We start from the raw sequence: 27,233 nt of genomic DNA, 5'->3' as shown, positions 1-27,233 counted from the left end.
TCCACCATTGATGAAAAGAATGGTGTATGACTAGATCCTACTCAATCAAGCAATCAACATGTACAACTCAATCAGGAAGCCAGAGAAAAAATGTAACCTAAATTTGCAACCACACAAACATCAACCTACAAACATGGGAATGAAGAAAAAAAATGAAAAGAAAAAAAAAAGGTGAAATTTCCACACTATGAATACATGGTGTGACTTGCTTGCAAGTCCATTGTGAATCCGTTTCCCGTCTAATTTACAGAGGTCGAGCAAACATGATTTCAGGTGCTCCCGAGGGATCTCACAGATGATATTGACTGTGCCGACACCGAAGCAGTTGGGCTGTTCGGATCACGATCTCCGTTAATAGCTTTTGGCTTTCCACTTAATCTTTCCATTGCTTCTTGGCAAACTTCGTTGAACCAGTCATCTTCTGGCAGTTCACTGACAGGATAAATAAAATCTCAGCAATAGAAAACCAGTGACTAAGCAGTTTCAATTAAATTACGCACAAATATAGGATGTTCTTTCAGTACGAGACCAAGCAGCTTGCAAATAAAAGACTGCCAGAGTTATTTTGCATCACTACAATACCTATATGGATCTATCCCTGTAGCAGCATATGCTGCCATGGCTTTAGATATGATCTCATTGACAACTCGATGCAAATTCCTTGATAAGTAGCGACCTTGGGATGCAAAGCAAATGACGAACTTCATATCCAGATAAAACTGCCAATGGTACAAGTTAATTAGTTTTCTGATATTTCCACGGGAACTGTAAAAGAAAAGACAACCGATTGGCATACTTGCTGCAGGCCAAGAGGACCTAGAGGCTTTGGACCATCCTCAATATCATCCCAAAAGCTTTGATCTTCAGAAAGCCATAAGATGACAGTTTCTGTAAGTCTCATCAAAAGCAATGTAGCAAATCTTTCCCTTCCTACAAACATATCTGCTGCTAGACTTGCCATTCTGTTTAGTTTTACATATAGTTCCTGAATTGTAACATAACCAGAACAAAACATCAGATGTGACAAAAATTCTAAACCTAAAGTGCTACAAAGAAAAGGAGAAATCCAGCAGTATATCTAAAAAAATATCAGAGAGCTAAAACTAAACTAAGACATACTAGAAATAGTTAACTTGTTAAAGTCCACTTATAATCTGTAAAATTAGTAACTGAGAGGCCATCACAATAACAGGGAGTAGCATTGATTGTGAACGGAGAAAATTTAATGTAAGAAAAAAAGCAACTAAGAAAGCCAGAAGCCAGGTGAGATTAAACATTTAAATAAATAAAAACCTAGAACGAAACACATTGTTCCATCTACTTTTCAATCCCCATAAAATCACAAAACAATGTAATCACAATCACAAAATTGGAACAACTTACAGATGTATCTGTATGCATTGCTTACATGAACTTTTAAGACATAAGTCAGATGCAACAATCTCCAATAGTTTAATGGTCATATACAAAGACAAAAAGGTGGTCATGCACCAAAAAGTATCCAAAAACCCATCTGTGTCACTCTTGCTCAGAGGCTAGCTTGTTTTTTTTTTTTTTTTTTTTGTTGAGAACAGAAAGGTGAGGAGAGAAGACAAATGGAATGATTGAATTAAGAAGAGACTAAATGACAAAAAAATCAGGACTAAATCATTTAACACCTGTGAGTGATAGTGAAATTCCAATTTCGAAATCTAGAACTTACTAACTTTATTTTGGATTTGGATTTAGAGATTATTCTTATTCCAGGAGTTTGATTCTTGAGTTTCGAGGTACAAATGTATTTTGGAGGAATTATTATTCACTTAATGTTTAAAGCATATTTGTTGTGCAGTTTGATATTTATTTAAACCCTTACATATTTACGGTTTTTTTCCATATATATATGGTAATGTAATACGCCCAAACTTTGTCTGGATAAATAACTTAAAATCTACCAAAATTGCCCGAGTTTCTGATAACATAAAATCTACTTGTATAGGATAAGTAGGTAATAATTCATCCTAATAATAATTATGAAAAACTTAATTAATAGAAAATTTATTCCAAATCAGGATTTTATCGTTCTGCATCAGATACTTATGATAATGAAAGGAAAACTAAGAATAAAAACTAATATATACACGAATATGACAGTACAGAAAAAGACTATACTCTAACAGATCATATAGGAAATATATTTTGTTATAACAAAAACAGTAAAAGATACTTATACAGTAGTTATTGGAATACCTGGAATATTAGAGATGGAAACCACTCCACATCATCAACATTTCCATCCATGTTTATGTACATATCTGCAGTAAGATGGCTATCCCCATCTTCTGTGAATATGAGGTCCAGTGCATGTTGCCGACAAAATGTATCTTTCAATCTGTCAACTGAACCCACAAGCCGCCTCTTCCATTCTCGCTGTTCAGGGTGACGATTTTGCCTATCTGTAGATCTTCTCCGACTATCACCTTTGTAATTAGACTGGTTTAGAGGAGCAAGCTTCATGGCCGCACGTGGGAGTAGTTCATCTGCTAATAATGATGCATTTGCTAACAAGGCAATCTGCTGTGCTTCAGTCTCAGCCATTCGCACAATTTTATTTCCAGAGCCTTCAAAATTTGCTTCTTCATCCATTGAGCCCGGTAATGCTTTTATGAGTACGTTCACATACGAGTTAAACACTTGGAACAAACCTTCAAGTGTTTGACCTCCCAACTGCATACTTAAGAGAGGTCCTACATCCTCGAAGAAATCCTATAAGAGCAAGTAAACCATACATTAAAATAAATCAAATGGCAGAAACATCATATGCAACAGAAACAAATTGGAGCATATTCTATTGATCATCAATCAATGGTCTTGATATCTGATGATGCTGCAGATAATGACATCAATAATCTGGAGCAGACAGATAACCATTTGTTATCAGAGGAAGCACTAGAAAAATTCCAAAAAGATATACCAAGGCAAGGAAGAAATTAGAAAAACTGTAAAAATCAGGGTCAGTATGCATGTACCTACTTCATGACAAAATCTTTTCCGCTATTCCACACCAAAAAAATAATTGGGCAAGAAACATTGTAATTATAGCAGGGAAGACAATAGAAAACATTGCAGAAGCAAAATATGAGATCCGACAAAAGAGTAGAGAATATTCCCATTTAATGCCTATTTGTGATAGAAACGTAACTTTATACCCGTTTCCCTAAATCCCAAAAAGAAATCTAGTCTCAACTAAAAATATTTATCAACTCTTTGCAATGCAGTTCACTGTACAATGTAAAAAGCTATTGCCAGATCTATTTGAAATCAATTCACATCAAGAATTAATTGTTCACCTGAATCATCAAATTGAACCGATGGGCACTACTTGTGAGCTTATGCTGAAATGCTGTACTAGAATGACGGGTACCCATTGGAGGGAATGTGAGGACCCAATCATCAGCAGCAGCCAGAGCAGCAGTACTTTCTTCAATTCGTTTTAGATTGGCATCTAGGGCTTGCTCAACACTAGGTCTAAAGAGTTTCAAGAGAACAGGACAAAGTGCTAAGCCACGAGCTTCCAACAATGAACAATGGCCTAAAGCTATTTGGACACACTCTGCTGCGGCTCTTAAACCTCCAGCTGCTGCTGATGAAGCTAATGCATGTCTTTTAACAAGAAGGGCAAAAGCCTGTGTCTGTTTTGTAGCCCACATCACAAGCTCAGAAGTATAAGCTGTTTCGCTACCAAAAATTGTTAAAGAATCACTAGCAGCTTGGGCTATAGCAGAGAACACAAGCTGTGAAAGGGCAGCAGTATATGCTCCTCCATATGAGGTGCTTGATGGCCGAAGGCTTTGCATGTTGTATTGATATCTTTGGAAATGTGCATTGAGAAGCAAACTATGTGCCCGGGGGCCATCCCCGAGCCTTTTAAGAGCTGATATAGCTGCACGAAGTTCATTACCGCGAGTAGATGGTTGACAAGCAGCTTCAGCAAGCTGATCAGCCAACTTTTGCCTGTGCTCTACTATAGCAGTCTGCAGTGACACAAGTACGCTGGAGCTCAACAATTTTGTTTCTTTTGCCTCAGATGCTACACGTTCTCCTTCATCAAGGGCTTCTATAGCTTCATCGACTCTCCTTTCAGCCAATAGAACATCAAGGAGATCAGGAAATTCTGCTACCCATTTCTCCAGATCTGAAGGTTCTCTATCTTCAAAATTTGATGGACTATTTGCAGCAGACAATTCAGAAGCTTTAACAGATAAGGAATCTATGTTAACTCCATCAACTAAACCATGAATCAGAGTAGCCTGAGTCGATAGCAAATTTCTGATGGTTAAAAGCTCCCCCTCCAAATCTGATATCTCCTTCGATGTCCTGTAATTAGAAACAGAGATATCTTAAGATCAACACATTCAATTATTTAATAAAAAGACAAACCACAAACTGCTTCCAACTGCTGCTTTTTTCATTTTGTAAAAAAGTCCTATGCTGTTGCTGTTCAATTTTAGGCAGAACAATTATCAAAAAAAGTTTTTGAGTACCTTATGTTGAAGAAAGAAAGATCACTTTGTTGGAGAAAAGAAAATTATAAGAAGAGAGTTTTTTCCTTTCGTAATACATTTGTACATGAGTTGCATCCCTTGGTAATTCGTTAATATATTCATATACTTTTCTATTTCACAAAAAAAAAAAAGATAGCTTTTTCCTTGCTTTCAAATGCCAAGTATAAGGAGGTATTTATAGGTACAAAAAGTAACCAAGAGACACATCTAAATTATTCCTAATTAATGGGATAATACCAAAAGATTTTTTTAAATAATTACTAGCATCCATAAAACTACTTAATTGTCTAGAAATTCTAATAGACATAAGAATTGTAACTATCAAATAATAACCTCAATAAACCTATATGCATTCTAACATAATAATTTCAAATTATTATTTCTAACACTTTAAACTCTAGGAGATTGTAAGTTTCTCTCTTACGAATCCTTAAACAAATTTAGAGACAAGAAAAGGAAGAAAAACTCAAAAGCATTAAAAACTTTCTGCAGATTTGCATGTTAATCATTTCATAATGAGATCCATCAGTAGGGACTGTAACATTCTATCAATCAAATTGGATCAGAAATGTTCATGTTTGTAATCTTAGAATTGGAAACATTTTAGGAAGATAAGATATTAAGTCTCCATTATGCTCTATCACAATCATAGTATCCTTCCTAATGTTCTAGAAACTTTTAATCATTTTAGCATGCATATAACTATGTTAATCTATTGACAAGAGCAGGTAATGATTAAAAAAAGAGTATGTTTTATTAATCTCAGCAAATGAACAAGATCATTATATCATTAGGGCCAGTTGTTATACTAAAAAAAAAACAAAAAAGAAAATGTGATACATTCTGGATCTTAGAGCTTGTTGCTTAGGTAGAGTGAGTTTGTTCTTTCAGGTGGTAACTTTGGGTGTAAATTGTTTTGGGATGGAGTGGTTAGTAAAGTGCTTAGGCGAATAGAAAATCTGAAAGGGAGTCTTTTGGTTGGGAGGTAGGGCCATTCTTATTCAGGCATGTTTTTCTAGTATCCCTATTTATTACATGTCTTTGTTTAAGGTTCCCGCTAGTATGATTGAAAGTTGAGGAATTTCTATGGGCAAGGAATGGGGAGGAAAGGAAAGATCACTTTTTCTTTTGAAATAAAAATTGCAAAGTATGTATTAATATTTGCACCAAGGGGATGCCCGCCTATATACAAAGATTTACAATTCAATTAAAGTGTCAATAAAATTCCTAAATCCTCTATAGAATGAAGATGATACTCAACAACAAAAAAACAAAAGTCTAGAACCATCTATTCTTGAGTAAGTCAAAACCATCAATATCATCAACCCCAGCACATGCCTTTTTGTTCTTCTCCTTCCACACAACCAAAAGATGGTAAGGGGAATTAACTTCACTTGTTTCCTCCTTCCACCCATACCCTTTAAACACCCAAATTTCATCTCTCATAGGACCTGATATCACCTAACTGATAGCTAGAAGGTTATAGACCAAGGTCCAGAGTTTGTAGACTACTGGACACCATAGCAGAACATGGTTAGGTTACAAGTCTTCCCCTGCTCTCTTACAAAAATAGCAGGCATTCACCAAAACCTTGTCACGTCTCCTAAGTTCATCAATTGTCAAAATACATTTCCTACTAGCCTACCATGTAAAAAAAGAAACTCGGGGTGAGGCTCTTATCTTCCAAATCTGTCTGGACGGGATAGTGTAACTGTTACCATCATGCTTGAACAGCTACCTTTTTTTTTAGATAAAAAAAGAAATGACTTGAACAACTACCTATAAAGTGACTTAACTGTAAAGATCCATTCGTTGTAAGGCTCCAAAGCGGAATGTTATTACTTCCATCCGACGTCACATAGAATAAAGAACTTAACCATTCTCATATTCACCGATCTCTCAATCATTCAAATTTTCCTGCACTAAAATCTGCCATTCTTTTTCTCCTCTTTCAGTCTCCACAACTGAATCACAAATCAAGATCTCTCTCTATTGGGCTATAGTATAAATCTAAGGAAACTGCTCTCTGAGTGTGCCACCCTCCAACCACAGGTCTTCCTGAAGTCTGATCTTGTCTCCCTTCCCAACCTTCCACTTGATTTTCACCTGTAAATTATCCCTACCTAGTCCAACCTTTTTCCAAAGGTCTTTCCCATGCAGTCTTGAGCCCAATCTAGTGAACCAACCCTTCTCATCCATGTCATATTTAGCTGCAACCGTTCTTCTCCAGAGGGCATCTTCCTCAGTCAAGAACCTCCACAACCACTTACCCTACAAGGCCTCATTCATCTCCACCAAGAGCTAGTGTTTTTTATGTCACCTCATGCCACCAAATGATATCTCCTACGACCCTCCATATCACCCCAAAGAAATCTGCTCTGGATGGCCTCCAGCATTTTGGCCACCCTCACTAGGATGGTAAATAACAACATAGAATATATTGGTAGATTGCCCAGAGTACTCTTAATAAGCATAAGTCTCCCTCCCTTAAAAAGAAAGGCTCTTTTCCACCTTGCAAATCTCTGTTTGGACCTCTCCACCACTGGTTCTCATGTCCTTGCCTCTTTATAATTAGCAGCAAGAGGGAATCCTGAATACCTGATTCGCAAACAAACAAGTCTACAATCTAAAGCCCTTGCCAAATCCTCCGAGGGTCCCCCAAAACCCAGTCTCACCATTTCTGATTTAGTGAGATTGATACTAAGTCTTGATACTGCTTAAAAGTCGATCAAAATACACTTTACATTTAACAAGGCTCTCACCTCTGGTTCACAAAAAAGTATTACATCATCAGCAAAAAATAGGTGAGTGATCTCCTCGGTTTGGAACTGCACTCCAATCTCCAGGCCTCTAAATAGATTACACTCCCTAGCTCTTATTATTATATGTTCAAGGCTTCTATGACCACAATGAAGAGCAAAGGAGATAGAGGGTCACCATGTCTTAACCCCCTACAGCCTGTTTGGATGATGTTTCAGTAATAATGGTATGATTTTTTTATGGTTTTTTTCTCTTTGTTTGCACTTTCAAACACATAACGTGATTTTTTGTTTGTTGACTCATGATTCTCAAAACTATGATTTTTCCTATTTTTTCAAACCACCGATTCGGTGGTTTCAGGATGGTTTGATAATTTTTTCCCTTTATACTCTTAATACTTTTTATTATTTATAAAATTACCCTTCATTTTAAATCATTCTACCTGACACTTTTCACTCTTCTTCTTCTTCTTCTCTAGGATTTCTTCTTCTTCTTCTACCCGACACCGATTTAAGAAGAGCCGCACAACTCTTCTTCTTCTTATTTTATTGTATATATAAATATATTTAATTATATATTTTTTATATATATAAACATGTATTTATACATTCAATTAAATTCAAGTACTTATATTTTTAATTATATATATACATAAATTTATATATTTATATATGTATTTATATATTTAATTATATATAAATACATGTATATAATATTTTAATTAAAAATATACTTGTATGTAATATTTTAATTATATATATGTATATAATATATTTAATTATATATATCTTTAATTATATATATTATATATGTGTATATATTTAATTATATATATTTATATATCTCTATATTTAACACTATATATTTTTTTAATTTTCTCTTTTTATTTTTCATTTATTACTATATATGATAAAGTAGGGGTAAAATAAACAATTTGCTTAAATATATAACCATACCATACTGTCAATCGAAACAAAAACAGTTGTCACTACTAGAAATTAATATACTATCATCCGAACATGGTTAAATTTGAACATTAATAAACCTTACACATAGCATACCATACACAACATTAATAAACCATCATGCAAATCATCCAATCAAGCTCCTAACTGTATGACAAAAAGTCGATTAACTACCATTAACAATCATTGCAAATGAAGCAGTAGTGATGCATGCCCTAACCCACCACCTCCATATCACTCCAAAACCTAACCTCTCAAGCATGCTATCTATAAAGCCCCAACTGAAATGATCATATGTCTTCTCCATGTCCAGCTTGCATAACAACCCATCCCTCTTTCTAAATGCCAACTCATCTACCACTTTGTTGACAATTAAGGCAGCATCAAAGATTTGTCTATCATCCACAAAACATGTTGACCTTCTCCGATTACTTTATCCCAGACATTTGTCATTCTCCTACAAGAGCTTTAGCAATTAATTTATAGATACATCCAACCAGACTAATAGGTCTAAAGTTTTTGATATTATGAGCCCATTAATCTTGGCAATAAGCACCAAAAAAAAGAAAGAATTGAGAAATTTTACAGGAGTCTCTACTTCATGCAATTCTTGAAACGAATCAATTTATCCTTCTTCATAAAGTGCCAACACTCCTGAATGAAACCCGTGTTAAAACTATTTGGTTCAAGAGCCTTGTCTCCTTTACATAACATGAGACACTCATAAATTTCCTCTTCTAAGAACTCCTCCAAAGCCGCGCTCCTAGATTCATCCAAGATCCCTAAAATTCAACCCATCCAATTTTGGTCTCCAGCTCAGCTCCTCTTTATTATTATTATTTTTTTTAGATAAAGCTCAACTCCTCTTTATATGATCTATAAAAAATAACCTTTAGCCTCCTTCCTTAACTACTGATTCCCCTTTACAACTTTGTCATCAATTTCCATCAACTCCACTTAATTGTATCTTTTGCACTGGTTAGCCATGCAACAAAAGAATATTGTATTTTCGGTCGCCCTCCATCACCCATCTAGCTTGTGACTTTTGTTTTCAAGAAATCTCCTCCATCTAAAGTCTGGTGGCAACTTAAAATTTCAAAGACTCTCTCCTAGCTATGTCTTCAAATGTAGAACACCCCTCCCCTTCCTTTTTGTCAATCGCCTTGATCTCATCATAAAGTGGCTTTATCTCCCTTTCATATCTACTCTTTTCCTTTTTGTCAATCGCCAAGATCCTTTAACAAATGCAACTAGCATGCAATCCTTTTGCAACAATGATAAAGGTACCCCTTGAAGAAGACATGAGGCTTAGCTCAAAAGTGAAGCAAGAAACAATCCTCTACCTCAAAGAAGAAAGATTGGACAGGACTGTCGCCTAAAAGTTAGAATCTCAGTGTCACTTTTGGACTCTCACTGTTAGATTAATCATCTTTAAAACCTAAACTGTCCTTCATAGGTAGGAGTACTTTTAACAAGCAAATAATTTTTTGGGAAAGAAAATGTTATATTTTAACAGGCCATCAAAGGGATGCCACCCACATGCAAAAGAAGTTTGACAAATTATCAACAGAAAAGTATCAACAAGATGTCCAAAATCCTACCAATTGCTAAGAGGACGATCATTAAACAAAATATCCATGGTCTAGAACCAGTGATCTCCAAGAATAACCATCAGAAAGAGAGAAATTACCTTCTTCATAGCTTTCAGGCTCTAACCTAAATCACGAAATTGTCTTCTCACTCAGCTCAGCTTTTTGGCTTAGTCAATAGCAAAGATTTTCAATACTTCCGTCCAATATATATCTTTTCCAATTAATCACAAATAAGGAGGTATCCTCCTCGCTCATCCCTACTTTTTCACAGAGGATTTTGCATAATCAGCAAAGTAAACGTTCACAAACATATTCCTTGAAGATAAACTTGCCAGAACAGGCATACTTCAGGCTGCATGGTTCATTGTGTACAAAACCAATTGTATATGCCAGGAATAAATAAAGAACTTCCTAAAAAACTCCTTATGAATGAATATGATCAATGAGAAAAGTGAAAATTGCAGTAGTGAAACAGAATATGTACAATGATTCAATCATTTTTGCAAATCTTAACGACCTTCTTACACAAACTTACCGAATAAATGCAGAATAATTTGCATATACACTCCTGCGCATTTCTTCTGCAGAAGCTCTCTTCAAATCCAGAAGATATGAGCACAATTGCCTTATATCCTATAGAGAGAAGCAGCAGAAGCAGAAATCAAAACCTTTCTTCTCAACATGAGATTTTAAAGCACCAATAAGGAGTGCTGAAGAACCACGAACCAAGAAAAAGTAAATTTTTTTTTAAAGAAAAGATAACAATACTTTAGCAGGATACTTAGAAGCTACACAAAGCCAAGAATATAACATGGACACAAGGCAGCAAAAACAACATTTGGTTATCTAAATAGATGGCAGAACAATGGCATTTTAATTTGTCAAATTATTGCTGCAAGACCATTAAATTGGTTATCAAAGAACTCAATTAGTTGGTCTTTGCAACACCACTCAAACCCACCAGGCCAAAAGACATTCCTACTGATTCTATCTCTGGATTATGAAAATATTTCCCAGGTTTCTCAAAATAAAATATCCACGCAGCAGACAAGCTTAAAGTAAATGTAAGAGAGAGAGTATAGAATTTAATGTGATTTGATGACAGACCTACTCCATGGAACCACTTGCTAAATTTTTACTACCAACAAACCAAACCTACAACTAGAGTTTTCTTTTTTGGTCCAGAAGGGAGATAAACAAAATTTCTAAAACTACACAAATAATAATTTTATTTTCTTTAAAAAAATGCCCCAGTCTCATAAGTTGCATACTATGTCATAATTTAACAGTTTGGATAGTCTGTCTATAGTTCACTTATCTCTAACAATTTCTTATTTATCCAAAAGAAAGTCTTTATTCCAATTATTACGACCTCAATTTACCATAAAGGTCGTGGTGGCTATAGTTATTCAGTATATGAAATGTATATACTGTTTTATACACATGAAGTGGGATGAAAGAAGTACCCACTACAAAAAAAGCGATAAGAGAGTAAGAGCTTAAGTAATAACCTCCGTAATTTACTACAGATGTCTTTCAGCTGGTAACCCATATAAATTACTGTGTACACAGATCTGGAAGAAGAAGCCTCCCTATTCAAATGTTTTTCAATTGAGAGACTGCTTGAGTAGGATACGACCATCAACAAATTGAAGAAAAGAGGCAAATCCTAGTAAATGGTTTCTTTTCTGGATCAACTAGATTGTGAATCACATGTTCCAGCAGTTTCCTTTGGCCAATAATTTTTCAAATAGGGCCTTTGGTTTTTTCAACCTCAGTTAGGTGGCATAGGGTCATTCCTTTAACAATACTATGGATTATATGGAAAGAAAGAAATTGTAGAATTTTTTAGAGCAAAGAAATAAATTTTGCCACTATTAAGGATAGATGGCTTCAATTTTTTGGCTCCATTATCCTTGGTCGCAACCCTAACTCTTTTGATGATCTTGGATACATTGTAGATATACTTACTAGTCTATAAATACTATCTTTTGTACACAAGTCTGCCCCTTCGGCACTCTAATTAATACTACAACTCACTTTTATTTCAAAAAAAAAAAAAAAGAATTGGAATGTTCTCATTGCTGGGAAGAACCAGATTAGCATCATCTAGCTCATCCCTCTAGCCATTTTTGGGTTATTTCAGCAAAAAGGAATAGAAGAGTGCTTGAGAGCATCTGTTCTTCTTTTCATATGATTAGACTTTTGTGGTTCAGACCCCACATGTTCTGTATGAGGGCCATCACCTTGGTGGCTTGTGCCTGAATTTTATCTATTCCAAAACAATTAAATGATATATATGTATGTATATATGCATATATATTTGACCAACTAAACACTTGCAAGAATGTAAATATTTTTATCAATGAAAAATCAAATCCCAACCAATTCTCATGTGAAGAGTTGAAGAGAGTCGACAATATGCAAATAAGTTGCGCATGATTTGACCTGTATATTCTTTTCTAAAGGAGGTACCTATATTGACGAAATATAACCAAGCCAATATTGACATTGCAGAAATATTATGAGAAAATCTAGGAGAAGAAATATGCAGAAATATTCCATGGTTTCATAAACCTTTTAGAAGAATATATTCTGTCCTATTTTTGAGGGATACTAATTTTGTATCTAGCCCTACAAACAATGCAATAGTATAGAAAAAAACCATGGAATAAAGTTTACAGCTTCTTCAGACACAACTATAACCGTGTCTAAGCATGTTTTACTCGAACGCATCAATACTAAACAAAAAACGCAAAGATTTATGTGTAAACAAGTCATCCAATAATTTTGCGAACAAAACTGTTTGCCATTTGGCTTAAAAAAAGGAGACTTTTGAGGTTGAGCTGCTACACTGAGAATGAAAAAATAAAGGCAGCCAGCATAGTGAACTTTCAATTGAAAGTCAAGCACCCATGAAAGCAACTTTCTTCATGTGGGAAGCTTTTGAAGATGTTGAATCTCCCTTTCCAAGAGCAAGAATTTCGGCCGAGAACCTATATTTCGAACAGTGGCCATATATTTCCTAAAAAATGAGCCTATATATGTAGTTGACATTTTGAAATGCAGCTAGGTTGCCTACACAAAATTCATGGGTGCCACGACCTTGTTGTCTTGTAAATTAATCTACTTATCAAAAGAATTATCAAAGGAGCTATATGAAGAAATATGTGGTTTTTACCCCCGCACTCACCCCCCCCCCAAAAAAAAGAGAAAAAAAGACATGGGTTTACTTATTATCTCGATTTCCGTAATTCCTAAATAGGACAAGCAAAAAGCCATCAATAGTTCACAGCAGAAACATAATCCCTGCATAGAGAGATCAAATCAGAAGTTTATCCATCCCATTGCTCCTCTCCACCACATAAGCTCTCTGTTACCAAATCCATTTGGCAAGTACTCAAGTGACACGGAATGCCAAAAAAAAAAAATTTACCTTAATCAGATACAAAATGTTGTCACTTGGCACTAAATAAGCTAGGTTCCTCTTATTTAAACATCAGTTAATAGATTCTGTCATGGCTGACTAGGCTTCTGTACTTGGAACCTCAACACTGCCATTTTCATAATAAGACAGACATTTCCATACAATCTATTTCTACTTGCCGTTCCTCCAAGCAACAAGAGATTATAATCCAATTTCCGTCAAATTTCGTCAACAGAACCAAAGTCAATATTATCCAAAATCCCCGCTTGTCGATAAACTAATTAAATATCTAACAACAAAAATAAATCTATAAATAGTAACAACTAAAAGACCTAATTCAACCTACACTGCAACTACTGTTTTCTATTTGTTTCATTTCTTTTCCCGATTTTACGGTCATTCAAACAGATCGAAACCACAAATTCAAAAGCTGAAAAACACATAAAACACACTCGAAAAAATCACAATACACGGAAACGAACCTTCTCGTTGAGAGAACACTTGGACTGTACATAAGCATCGGCGTCAAACCTATCAGACCTGAACACATTGAGTCCCTCCTCGAATTTCGCACCATTCTCCTTAACCGGCGTGGCTCGTGAACGAGCCGTCTTAGCACTAGCCATTTATTTCTCCGTGTTTCTCTCTCTCTCGTCTGCAACGCTTAATTTCAGCAAAATGATCAGATCGATATCGCTTTACCGAACGCCAAACTCTCCAAGTTCTTGTCGAGAATCGAACACAGATCTGGAGGCAGAAGTGAAATTTCAGAGACGCCAAGCCATGGAAGCGAAACAAAGAAGAAAAAGAGAGAAAGAGAGGAATCACAGTCAGACAAACAGAAGGCGTCTAGGGTGGGTACAGGCGGTGGTTGGAGATGGAAAGAAGAAGGAAAGAAATGAGAGTTGGCGACAAAGTAAAAGCCAACCAGCCAACAACGAACTCTGTATTTCTACATTTCTGTATTAGACGACACGCAAAAAGCTTTGGGAACATTTGACTGCAGTAAAAAAACATTTGACTGCAGTAAAAAAACAAAAGAGGGTAAAAAAAATCAACTACGGTCAAAAGTACGAGGGTAAGTAATTTGTCAAACGCCCGCGTCTATTTGGTCAACGATATTTGACTTTTATATTAAATTAATTTAATTTCGAATTCCACTAGAAAAAAAAGTAATTTTTTTTATAAATTTGTAATATCAAAATTGGACTAAATAATTATAGGTCAAATTAAAATTAAACTAAATAATAAAACTTTAAATAAAAAAAATTAAGAGAAAAATATATAAAAATTCAAGATAAGTAAGCAAGTTTGCATGTATTAAAATTAATAAAATTGTTGGTTTTTTCAAAATTTTGGATAGTCTAATATATATCTTTCACGTGTTAAATTTTTTTTAAATATAGATTATATACGTGTTTAAAATAATAATATTATATTAATGTATTAAGAAGAACTTTAAACACACAGTAAAAAATATACCTTGCCCAAAAAGTACTTGGACTCCACTAATTTGAATCGATCTATTTTCGGAGCCAGTAATAATCATATTCATTATGACAAAATGGTGATAGTATTTGAAGTCTTCTTTTTCTATTGTAATTGATGATCGTAGTATAAAATGTCTAGTGAATCAATTAATATATGCGTATATTCAGTAAAATAATATAATCGATATGTTTAGATTAGATTATATTATCTGATACAATAATAAAATTTATAATTGATTAATTGATATCGTATCGTGGTTTTATTTTTTAATCGGTAAATACAATATATTGTTCGTGGATGGACACGTGAAGCTTCTCGTTAATGACAACTCTATTTATCAATTTATAGATTCATTCAAACTATTATAAATAGTAGTGATTTAATTTACATGAGAACAAACATATAGTTATGGTATAAACCATTATAAAGTTATCGTGATATGAATTTGGGTGGACACTTATATATTCAATATACTTTTTATAAACTGAAGTAACATTTTTATTTATTTAAAAAAATGTAGACATGGTTGATTCTATCTCCCTAAATGTGAAGTTTATCATTTATCGCACGATACGATATAATCAGTTACTACAACTTTATTTAATTTCTTCACAAGTCAACATCATATATGAAGTTTTTTAATATTGTAAAACATACTCTGTTTCCTACATTAGGTTACTACAACGGCACTTTAATTACTTCGTAAGTTTAATATCAAGTCACTGAAAATTTTATTTGATATATTATCCATCAATGATTGTCACATGTTCAAACCAAATATATTTTTACTTTAAAACATTAACTTTTAATCTCGATGCAATCTTAAAATAAATATATTTTTTAAAAGTCTTTTAATTTATTATCTAAACTTTATTTACCTCGTAAAAAACAACTGTATCATTCGCAAATTGAAATTAACCATAATATCCTCCTAATTATGTTTCACTATTCTTACAAAATTCGTACACCTCATCTTCATCATTATTCTCCCAATACCTTTCACAACTTAATTGAATAAAAATGGTAAAATGAATCTCTCTGTCTTAAATCTCTTATCATAAGAAATTGGTTCATTGGAGAACCACTTACTAATACATACTGTAATATCTACCTTTTTCATTTGTCTTCAAAATTTATTTTATTAATTACATCGTCTAAAAGTAAGAGTAAGTAGTATCGTACGTATTTTCAGTGTCACTATTCGTTAATACATCTCATATCGAATCTTTTTTTTTTCCAGTAAATTCACAATACGTGAAACTCTCAATATATAATCAATCACTTGTCTGCCACTAATAAATATAAATTGAGTTATCTCATCATACTACCCACTACTTTTGTTAGCATGTTTACTAAGACGTTTGATAAAAAATTTACACACAATCTTTACGAAAGAAATCAACATAAAATTTCGTATAGTTGACGAGTTTTTTACCTTCAATATTAAAGTTAATAAAGAGGCGTTTATATATTTTTAAAATTTATATGAATCAAAAAATAGTATTGTAGAAAATAAATTATATTATCTTTAGAAGTTTTCTAAATTAAAAATTTACAATAACATTTGAATTTAAGATTTTATTGAAACTAAAATTATTCGGTTAAAAATTATTTTATTTTATAATTAAAAAATTTATTTGATTTTTTATCTTAAAAATTATAATAAATTATAAAATAAAAATTGCGTTTTAATTTAAATGGTAAAATTAAAAAAAGTACACGATGTAATTTTATCAATTAAAAATTTGTAAAAAATTACGTAATTAAAAATTTTATTAACTGCCTAATTAAAAAAATATTACTGAAATTTAAATATTTTAATTAAAAATTAATACGATAATTAAAATGATATAATTAATTATATAATATGGTTAAATCTAATTAAAATAAAAATTAATTATATAATCTGATTAAGGCTGACGTGGCAAGTTCTAAGCAAACTGGATATGGGTGACTGAAGCGCAGTACAGAGACGTTCAGCTTCCGTCTTCTCTACTTCTCTTCCATGTCTTCTTCACTCCATCGTCAACCAGACAGAGAACCAGAACGAAGAAACCAAGACCTTCAATTATGTTTTCTTCACTTCTCAAGCACGCTACCAAGAAGCGTACTCACTTCCACGCCACCTTCCTTTCTCTCCTTCACTGCCACCATCTCTCCTTACTCCCACCCCCAAAACCCCCAAATTTCTTCCCGCAAACCCTAACCTTCACCCGGCATAAATGGGACAGCGGTGGCACTGACTACGATTACATCAAGGCCGACGTTAACTGCCCGCGCTGCTCCTACCAGATGCGCGTCCTCTTTTCCAATTGTCCCTTGTCGTTAACAGCGCGGGAGCCTGGGATCTACCAGGCTGTTAACTTCTGTCGCAGCTGCAAAACGGCGTTCTACTTCCGGCCGTTTAAGTTGGTGCCATTGCAAGGTAGTTTCATCGAGCTTGGTACAGTTAAGGGGTTGGGGAACGCGGATGGTGGTGTTGAAACGAATTGGGGGCGGAACGAGAGTGTCGGAGTTTGTCGAGATGGTAACGGCGAGGCTCAGGAAGAGGAGAATTTGGGGAGGAAGTTGCCGACGCCGAAGGAGATATGTAGAGAGCTTGATCAGTATGTTATCGGCCAGGAAAAGGCCAAAAAGGTTCGATTGTTTACTGATATATATGATTGCTATGTAACTAGTTTCTTTAAACCTTTGTACGTTCAGTGGTGAAGTCCATTTGAAATCTTGATATTCTGATGTTGAACCTTCCATTTACAACAGTTTGCGTGTTGGGAAGATATTTGGGGAATCAAAAGCAAGATGGAATTTAGGATTGCTTGTTAAGATATTAACTGCTTGTTTGGTTCAATTTTCTAAGAACTGGAGATTTAGCTCCAGATACAATTTTACATATTCAGAGTAGTGTACTAATAAAAAGAAAGGATAAGACACGAATTAAATAGAAATTGAACCAAATATGGACTTGATGTTTCGTGCCAGGATCATTACTTGATGAATATTTGAAGATGAGGAACAAAAGACCGAAGGTTGTATTCTTTTTTAGTTTTATTTGTTTTCTTCTATCCTTAATGTTGTATTTGGTTCAAGTCTATTTCACTTCCCTTCAATTACTAGATCTTAATTATTTGATAATTTAATTACTATTTATATCTTTGATGTATAATTAAATCGACTTTCTGCGTAACTTCAATTTCATTATTGATGTATATGTATTTTCATTTATGAAAGTAAGAATCACAAAAGTACTTAAATTAGATGCAGGATTGGCTTGGAATTACAGTGTTATTTTCATTAAATCTTTATCCCATTTGTAGTCTTATATTCCATAGAATTGAATATCTGAGGCAGACTAAATCTTTTTTTTTGGGTATGTTTGTTTCTGAAGCAGTTATATAAATTTTAGCACCAAGAACTTTGATACAACGTATAAGTGTTTTATTGAACATTTATTCAAATAACAGGTCCTCTCTGTGGCTGTGCACAACCATTATAAAAGAATATATCACGCCTCTCAGTCTAAAGGGTTAGTTTTTTATGCACTTGTATTGTGTCATTCAGGTGCTTAGAAATGCTCATTTTGATGACAATTGAGGGATATTGCTATTAGTGATTCCTAGAAATGGATGCTTTATCATTTCTTGGTGCTTAATGAGGACAAACACATTCATGTCAATACCAGGTTAAATTTTGAACTAGGTAAAAGTGACAATGAAAATGAAGATAGTGATCTGGTAGAGTTGGAGAAGAGCAATGTACTATTGATGGGTCCCACTGGTTCAGGTATAGTTGTTGCTGTTATTCTCTTGGTTGTTTTCTGCAGTATAAACAAGCTTATACTTATTGTGGCAAGCAGTGAGGGCCCATTGCTAACAATGCTTACTGTTTATTTTTTTCTATTCTACCTTTTTTTTTTTGAAATAAGTTTTTTCTATTCTACCTTGAATCTAAGGATAGGGAAGACATTATTGGCAAAAACTCTTGCACGAATTGTTAATGTGCCGTTCGTCATTGCTGATGCAACATCCTTAACACAGGCAAGTTCATATTCCTTTTGCTTTTTGGACTTATTTTTTGATATATGAGGAATTTTTCTTATAAATGTGTAAACAAATTCATCTTAACTTTCTAGGAGCTCCACTTAAATCTTCTTTTGAGTTTTGTTACAACTTTTTCTTATTTTCTTGTTGGAAAAAATCAGTTCATATTTTTTGCTAAATGTGAAAACTATGGTTCCTAATAAACTATCATAAACTAGGATTAATTTTTTTCCTCAAGAGTTAATAAAATATGGTTTTAAAGGAGGAAAAGGAAATCAATGGCTTTATGATTTTGTGAAGAGTACTATAAACTTTAAGGATACCAAGGTTTTTAGTTCATAATCTACTTTTATAGTTTCCTCTTGACTTTATTTTAAAAAAGATATTTTTCTCTTGATGTTAAAGTAACTTTAATCTTTATATTTCACGGTTTGCTTCGTTTATGAGGGAGTAGAAACTTTTGATAGGGTTAGGGATAGATGGTTCCAAACCGTAGAGTTCACTAATTACGGGTCATTTTGTACCTACTACGAAAACTTATAGATATCATGATTGAAGTGTAAACAATTTTGTACAAAGGTTGATACCCTCTTGTGCTTGTAAATGATATATACCATACTTTTATGTAAAAAAAATGGTTTGCTTTGTTTCTGTTATGAATATTTCTATGTGGATCTCTTGGTTTCTTAAATGTGTATGAACGAGAAAGACATGTGTTGGAATGATGAAGCTTAAATATCTTTTATAAGGTAATATTTTGTTATGGTTGGTGGACTAGAGTAATGGGTTAGCAAGGCCTCTTAACATACGCTACTTAATGTTTTGAAGATAAATTTATCCTGAGTAGGGAAAGCTTTATTGGGGAATTTCCCACCTATATTTTAGTATGAAGCTTTTCAAAGGAATAGCTTAGTAGCCCCACATTTGTAGGCTCGGGATGATATTAGGGGCATTGCATTCTGTTTGGTCATTCCTTTGACATTTATAGCTAATATCTTTCTAGGATCTTGTCCAAAGTTTGTGATCTATTAGCCCATGAGTCAGTCTCCATATTGGCCATAGTTGCTAGCATTTTTGCTGCTTCCTTTCAGCTTAAGGCATCAACTACCATATTTTGGTTTGTTTTTTCAGACGAAATCATATTCTATCATGAATTTTTGCCATCAGGCTCGCCCAGGTTACAACTTCTTCTTGGTCTTGAAGAAGTTATTATCACCAAAAATTTTGCGCCCAATAGGTGGAATCTTCATACTATCGGAGAGTGTACTACAACAAGCAATCACTTCCCATATGCTGAGTACTTTTGTTCAACTGAATTTAACTTCCGACTCTCAAAAGCAATGGCGTGTCCATCTTGCACGAGCACCCCATCAATTTTTTTTTGTCAGATGCATCTGTATTCACATAAAAAAGCTTCATGATATCAAGTAGTTTTAGGATCGTCTTTGAAGCTACAACATCCTTTATTTCTTGAAAGAGGTCTGACAACTTTAGTTGAGCTAATTACACTCACATCTCAATTATGTATTGCTATTCCTATTTATCAAGAGAGAGTTATGAAAACACCTTGCATGAATTGTATATGGAATTAATTTTAAATTGGAATATTATTTTTTGTTCAAATTGTTATCTAATTTGTATTATGGTCCTATTTCTATTCAATAAAATTGAAATCTAAACCAAAGATACCTTATGGTTTCATGAAAAATTAAGCAGTTGGCTTGTGCATATTCACACAGTTGTAAAACAGATGAGCTAAGATTTTTAGAAACTGTTTGTGTTTGCTTATGCGTTTGGTTTCTAATTGTGCACTTTTACAATATTTGTGCTCAAATGGGGTTTTGGAAGTCCCCTTCAACCACCGGTTTATGCAAAACTTTTATAGATTTTTCCTCCTAGGCTAGGTTCAATTAATTAATGCAATTGCTATTTCTCCAGGCAGGTTATGTTGGAGAAGATGTGGAGTCAGTTTTGTATAAGCTGCTCACGGTACGCTACATTGTTGAATAATTTATATTTTTTGTTTTTGGCATACATATAATAAATTAATTATTAATTTTCTTGATCTCTACATATCATAATTTTTTATTGTTAACTGTGTGAGATCTTAACCCTTTTCATCACAGATTAGCTGCTGCCTTCTGTAAGCTGCTCATGGTTAAGATGCATATGATATGTCCGTACATAATTTCCATATGCTTTGTGTGTTTTATCCGTACTTAGTTCAGTGCTCAATGGATGAACTAGTTGTTCATCTTACTTATTTCTTGTTTTTTTTTTTTGCAAAAGATAATGTTGCAACATGAGTGGTAATTAAATGCATCCGTCTGCATGAAATCTTGCTTTCTTGTTAACATGTTTGCTGGATCATGTGTTTGCTGTCCAGGAAGCTGAATTCAATGTGGATGCTGCTCAACGCGGGATTATTTATATTGATGAGGTTGATAAGATAACTAAGAAGGTATTTAGATATGTTTACTGTTTCTAGGTGCCAGAATCCAAGGTCTTTGGATTTGTTAATATACGGATGATGGTTTTAGATGCAAAGTGATGAATGGTTAATCATCATATTTTTTTTTGGGTTATTGTCAGGCTCAAAATTCAAATATTGGCAGAGATGTATCTGGGGAAGGTGTCCAACAGGCATTGCTAAAAATGCTTGAAGGAACTGTGAGTGAATATGTTATAACCTTAAGGTTTCTTTTCTTTCTTTTGTTATAGAAGATTTAAAAGGATTGTTGGTTGAGGAATAAATTAGGAAAGAGACTTGCCCTTTTGCTTTCTTAAACATTTCCCTTCCCCACCTTCCCCTTCTTTTTTCCCTTTTTTTCTTCTGAATTTAAAACTCTGGAAATATATCAAATAGGGTGAGTTGAGATAATTGCTTATGTATGCTTCTTGCCTTTGCTTAGTTGGTGTTGATATGGCGAGTAATATTGAAATGTAATGGGAATGGGCAGGTTGCTTCTGGCCTTGTTGCTCACATAATTCCTAAATCATCATTTTTTCTTCAAACAACTCTCTTTTTTTTGTGACTCTTTATTTCAAAATTTTAAACCTCCTGTTTCTATCTTTTCTTTTTTTCTTTTGAAAAGATAGTCTTTCTTTTTCTATCAACTTATGTATATCTCCTCCTTGAACTTTCTTAGAAATTTTCTCTTTCACTTTAGAAGCATTGTACAGATGAATACCAATTTCTTCTTGTCCTAAAATTTATAGACATGTCCTCTTTATGTTTGTAAATAACCTTGATGCAGCTTCCAGGGTATCACAACAGTATGTGACAAACTTTCATGTTGAAAGCTTCACATACGGCATCATCTTTATAAATTCTTCCTATATAAATAGGCATGAGATAATTTTTGTTAATCTTCACACTACCATCTAAAGGTGTAGTCTCTGTTAGTAATTGTAAAAAATTAACTAATGGTTTGGGCACAGAATTCCCAGTATTACATGTCTTGGTGCTTAAGTTGACTTTGCACAGACATTGAAAATTCTGCTCACCTTTGGAAAGAAAAAGGTTTGGCAGTGCAAAAGTATGAGAAGTACCTTCATAGAAAACTCAACTATTTATGAAGACCTATATAAGAACACAAACAGAAAGATATATTCTACATTGTAACTTTATATTTCTTGGTGCCAATTGAAAGTTATGTTATGTGGTATCGTGTAAAGATGTATGATAATCATATTGTTGTGTTGCATACACACCTTTACATTATTTTACTAAACATCAAAATGTCACATCTGAAGTTTTTGATATTTCCTTCAGCTATATGAGATGTTTCTTTTTTCAGCAGATTGTGAATGTTCCTGTTCCTGAGAGAGGAGCTAGGAGACATCACCGTGGTGATAATATTCAGGTATGTTTGGATGAAAGTATAGAATTAAAAATTCTGTCCTACCTCTATATATGTATTTTTAACCTTATATTACATTCTAAATCAAACCCGATTAAGTCAAGGCAATGTATGCTCTGATATTAGCACTGTTTGAGGAGTAAGTTATTTTTTTAAAATTTGCATTCTGTCAAATAATCATGTTTACAACATAGATAAGTCTATAATATCTTAAAACTCCATAATTTACACATAAATTTTATTTCTTTATTGATAATTATAATAGTATCTTTTAACAAGATATTTTTAAAGCAAAGTGGACTTTGTGTTGTGTACATGCATGTAGCCACTATAGAGAATAAAGACTCAGGAACTGCACTGATCAATTATCTTTATGTTGCAAAGCACAAATTCATAAAATTATTTTCTGTGGGTGTTGGGGTACAACGGACTCTCTATCTGTCTTAACTAGCTTGCTTTGTAGTCTTTTCAATCCTTTTAGTAGAATTACTATGGACACAATTAATAAAAATATGACTTTGTTAATATTCTTGCTTATGAAAGAATTTTTTCATTTTCGAAGGTGGATACTGCTTTTCTTGTTGATCTGGTAACTTGATCTTTATGAATGCAGGTAGATACAACAAACATCCTTTTCATTTGTGGTGGGGCATTTGTTGATTTAGAGAAAACCATTTCAGAACGGTACCATCATCTTCTGTTGCAGTTTGGGGAAGGAAATTATTTACCTTGTTTTTCCTTCTCTCTTTTATCGAAGGTTACAGATTCAAATATATTCCTCTTCTCAGACGGCAGGATGCTTCTATTGGTTTTGGAGCACCAGTTCGTGCAAACATGAGGACTAGTGGCACAATGAGTGCTGCTGTGGCTTCCTCACTATTGGAATATGTGAGATTACTTGCGCTCTTTAGCTGAAGAAAGCCAACCTTTTTCAATTATAATATCATGTTTATTTCATTTTTAGAAGTTATTCCTTCTGGAAATTTATTTATGCTTGTCTTAACAATTTGTTTCTTTGAATGGGTAACTTAAAAATTTCTTTGATTTGCAGGTTGAAAGTGGTGATCTCGTTTCTTATGGGATCATTCCTGAATTTGTTGGAAGGTTGCCCATTTTAGTGAGCTTGTCAGCCCTAAATGAGGACCAACTTGTTCAGGTGTGTTCTTTCTGTTTAATGGTATTTGTTGATGATTCTCTTGTGTCATGAATATGCCAATATTTTCTCACGTATTTGGCCTTAAGTATGATTTACGAACGTGCACTTCATATATTTGTCAATGATATTGCTTTTGTTTAGCATGTAATGGGTTGTTTCACTTAGAATTTAAGTGAAAGTTCCTTTTCTTCAAAAGTTTTTCTTGTTTTTCCCGACTTTTTCCCTTCTAGACTTAAAATATTCTGTTTTCCTCCTTTCAAATGGCGAGTAAGTTGATTGTACAAGTATTCTTTCTGATATAGATCCTCATGAAGCCTAAAAATGCTCTTGGTAAGCAGTACAAGAAGATGTTTGGCATGAATAATGTAAGCTCTTTACATCATGTTGGTTGTCTCCGTTTTTTGTAGGCACTTCTGGTTAATGCCTACATGTGTTTGTTGATCTTTCTATTTCAGGTCAAATTACATTTTACTGAAAGAGCACTGGGATTGATTGCAAAGAAAGCAATGGCAAAGAACACTGGTGCCCGTGGCTTGAGAGCCATATTAGAAAATATACTAACAGAGGCCATGTTTGAGGTATATAGTGAATAGTGGGCTGTATTACATGTCTTTGTTATCATTATGGAACTGTTCTCCAAGCTTGCTGCAATTCGGCTGAATAATAGCGGCAGTTTGGTCTGGTTAGCTGGAAAACTGTGATTGGCAATAAATTGGTAATTGCAATGAGCTAGGGAGCTAAACCACTACTGTATGTGGCTGATTGCGTTCTCCTTAAAAAAATAAAGAATAAAAAGATAAAAGATATAAGGATCTTTTATCTCCTACTAGGGTAGGAGGTAGCAAGGGTTCGCATAGGGGTAATAAAACAAAGATATTGGTGCATGAATGGATTCTGTTACGACTTTGTATTGTCCCCCGATGGCTCCTTTTTACCCCTTTATGATCAACAGATTCCAGACAGTAAAACAGGAACTCAAGGCAATATTGCAGTTTTGGTTGATGAAGAGGCTGTTGGGTCAGTTGATGCTTCGGGATGTGGAGCAAAAATTCTTCACGGGGACGGTGAATTGGAGCAAGTTCTATACAAAGAGAAGTTGAGAGAGTGTTCGGTAAGCTAGCACCTCTTTTGAGGGACCTAATTCCACATTGTTTACTTTCTAGCCAGCCTTTGAAAGTAACCATGATCTCGGTCGGGTTCAAGTCCTCATTAAACTACGCAAAAACTTATTGTTTTGCCCTATTATATGGGTTTTCAAGACTCAATATGCTTGGTAGCTGTAATATCATTTTTCTGGTGCTCTTTGATGATAACTTCTTAACCTTTCACGAGCGCCAAGTAGTATCTGCTGTCTGCACATGTATTATTGCACCTGCTAATTCCTTGAACCTTGCAGGAAAACAACGAGGTAGATACTGGGTCGGAGGTTCAATCAAGAGCTCGGAGCTTGTAACTGGTTTAACTATTTAGCAGCTTTAAATTATATTTACAAAAGTCTAGAATCCTGCAAGTGATTTGAGGATTATCCTGTAATATCTTGTTTTTCTATATATGGTTCTAAATAATAAGATGAGAAGGAAATTATAGAAGAGGAAATTATGTTAGATTTTTATATCGCATAACCTAGTAGTTTCAAAGTACACGTATCGCCTTTCAGAGAAGGAGAAGTATCTCTTTGAAAGGGAATTGCGTGTGACATGATGCAAAATATTTTACCTATGTACTAATGAATCTTTTTAAAATCGAGATTTGTTCGATTAAAACTAATCAATCTAAAATTGATTTTTGGTACGAGTTACCAAAACCAAATTGAGAGAGAGATGTTGTGGTAATGCTTCACTTCAATCTTCTTCTTCTCCTCCTCACTAGAATCTTTCTTTTCTCCTACTCGAGAAAAGTTTTCGCCATTGATGAAGGAGAGCAATGGATTCACTTTAAAAGAAAGAAGAAGATGTGTTTTGATGGTGCTTCTTCGAGGTGTCTTTCTCATTTAGATGATATAATGTTTTTACTGTGAGTCACGATATTAAAAGTTAATTCTTAATTTTTTTAAAAAATAGTTATATTAAAAATTAAATATTTAATTATTCGAAATAAAATAATTAATTATTAATTGAATACGATTATATTTACATTAATAGGTTTTTAAATGAATAGTAATAAATGTAAGGTATTAAAATAAATTATATACTTCTTATACGAAATAACTATATTCAATTATTTTTTATTATTCAAAAATTTCTTTAAAACAAACATTAAAAAAATATAATTATTAACTAAAATAATTACATGTACATAATAATTAGCTTTGTCCATCCAATCATAAGGGATTCAATGCAGACTTTAATGGGGATCAAATGACTCTTCATGTGACTTTATCTTTTAAAAGTTCAAGCATATGCTTGTTTACTTATATTTTATCGTATTAATTTCTTTGTCTTTAGAGATTTTATTTATGTACTGACGCAAGATATGTTTACGAAATTTTAGATATTAGCGAAAGACTCGTCGAGGTATTTGTGCAAAGAGAAGGTATGTATAATCCATATTATCAAAAAACTATTAAAATGAAAGAATTGACGATAGTAACTATCAGTATATCGAAAAACTAATTTTTTTTTGTAATTCTTATAATGCAATTGAAGTTTGTCACTAGAAAAAGATCAATTTAAATAGTCATCTGTGGCTTCGGTGACAACTAGATCAACGCGTTATTGTTTCGAGAGAAGTTTGCACCGATGTTCGCTATGAATCTCTGAGTAACTATCACGAAATTTACGAACACTATGTAAAAGTAAGAAGTGTAAAAATATTCAATTAAATTCTCTATCAATGGGCCCGGCCCATTTTCAAACAAGAAATAGGGTTTTTGAGTCTTATGTTATACATTAATCCGACAAGATACTCGTTAAATAATAAATAAATAAATAAATCCAAAAAGGTATTAATGAAATTAAAATAATTTTTAAAGAAAATAAAAATATGAAAAATGTGAAAATCAAAGCAGATCAAAAACCCCACCCCACCCCACCCCACCCCCCCAAAAAAAAAAAAAAAAAAACTTTAGCGTGGGGCGTCGGAGATAGGAGGAGTGGTCTCTCGTCTCAGTCTGTTCGCCTCCAGTCGTAAGGTAGCTTCTCTTCTCGTCTCTCTTCCATTCATCTCTTTCATGATGCATCAATGGTTTTTCTCTTAGTGATTTCTAGTGGATAATTTGGTCGACGATTTTCATTTCTACTGCCACTGCTTTCGATCTTGTTGGAACGTGTGTTTAGATTTCTCGCTGTGAGAATCCCCTCCGTATATCCGTTTTCTGTGTTAGGTTTGTGGTAGGCTTAGTCTTTGAATCCGCATTTTACCGTTGGTGACATGGCTTTGGATTTTTATTGGGTGCCCTT

At 33.8% G+C, this 27,233-nt stretch overlaps 3 protein-coding genes across 5 annotated transcripts in view; 2 read left to right on the top strand and 1 right to left on the bottom strand.

The window, feature by feature from the left end:
* Positions 1 to 77: 77 nt before the first annotated feature.
* EXO84B (exocyst complex component 84B) lies at positions 78 to 14,240 on the bottom strand. 2 transcript variants are annotated; one of them, XM_088211095.1, is made up of 8 exons: positions 14,117 to 14,240; positions 13,771 to 14,035; positions 10,397 to 10,494; positions 3,330 to 4,356; positions 2,230 to 2,745; positions 797 to 985; positions 583 to 719; positions 78 to 432 (listed from the first exon to the last, which is right to left on the bottom strand). In XM_088211095.1, exons 2-8 carry the CDS (start codon positions 13,912 to 13,914, stop codon positions 270 to 272), a joined length of 2,274 nt encoding a protein of 757 aa, XP_088067221.1. In that variant the 5' UTR covers positions 13,915 to 14,035; positions 14,117 to 14,240; the 3' UTR covers positions 78 to 269. The 2 variants fall into 2 exon arrangements, with proteins under 2 accessions (XP_088067221.1, XP_021888210.2); XM_022032518.2 differs by having other exon boundaries at positions 13,771 to 14,237.
* Positions 14,241 to 16,737: 2,497 nt separating this feature from the next.
* On the top strand, positions 16,738 to 25,431 carry LOC110807377 (ATP-dependent Clp protease). The gene is made up of 15 exons (XM_088211161.1): positions 16,738 to 17,416; positions 18,241 to 18,302; positions 18,459 to 18,559; positions 18,734 to 18,817; positions 20,759 to 20,805; positions 21,203 to 21,277; positions 21,409 to 21,486; positions 22,617 to 22,682; positions 23,293 to 23,363; positions 23,468 to 23,567; positions 23,731 to 23,835; positions 24,138 to 24,200; positions 24,291 to 24,413; positions 24,788 to 24,946; positions 25,232 to 25,431. Exons 1-15 carry the CDS (start codon positions 16,850 to 16,852, stop codon positions 25,286 to 25,288), a joined length of 1,758 nt encoding a protein of 585 aa, XP_088067287.1. The 5' UTR covers positions 16,738 to 16,849; the 3' UTR covers positions 25,289 to 25,431.
* Positions 25,432 to 26,838: 1,407 nt separating this feature from the next.
* The window catches only part of LOC110813190 (cullin-associated and neddylation dissociated), a 31,583-nt gene continuing 31,188 nt past the window's right edge, over positions 26,839 to 27,233 (top strand). For both annotated transcript variants that reach the window (XM_088211926.1, XM_088211925.1), the window contains exon 1: positions 26,839 to 26,965. The gene's annotated coding sequence lies outside the window, so the exon portion shown is untranslated. The remainder of the gene's footprint in view (positions 26,966 to 27,233) is intronic.

The sequence above is a fragment of the Carica papaya genome, chromosome 9, assembly GCF_054855325.1.
Source record: "Carica papaya isolate Zhongbai chromosome 9, ASM5485532v1, whole genome shotgun sequence".
NCBI classification, from domain to species: Eukaryota; Viridiplantae; Streptophyta; class Magnoliopsida; order Brassicales; family Caricaceae; genus Carica; species Carica papaya.
Note: the sequence above shows the minus strand (reverse complement) of the source record. Positions and strands in the feature narration are given on the sequence as shown.

Coding starts and splice junctions, on each gene's coding strand:
- EXO84B (XM_088211095.1), bottom strand. CDS start 13,914: ATGGCTAGTGCTAAGACGGCTCGTTCACGAGCCACGCCGGTTAAGGAG. Junction 10,495..13,770: donor AGTGTTCTCTCAACGAGAAG/GTTCGTTTCCGT, acceptor TTCTCTCTATAG/GATATAAGGCAATTGTGCTC. Junction 4,357..10,396: donor AATTATTCTGCATTTATTCG/GTAAGTTTGTGT, acceptor TTCTAATTACAG/GACATCGAAGGAGATATCAG.
- LOC110807377 (XM_088211161.1), top strand. CDS start 16,850: ATGTTTTCTTCACTTCTCAAGCACGCTACCAAGAAGCGTACTCACTTC. Junction 18,560..18,733: donor GATGGGTCCCACTGGTTCAG/GTATAGTTGTTG, acceptor ATCTAAGGATAG/GGAAGACATTATTGGCAAAA. Junction 21,487..22,616: donor TAAAAATGCTTGAAGGAACT/GTGAGTGAATAT, acceptor TTCTTTTTTCAG/CAGATTGTGAATGTTCCTGT.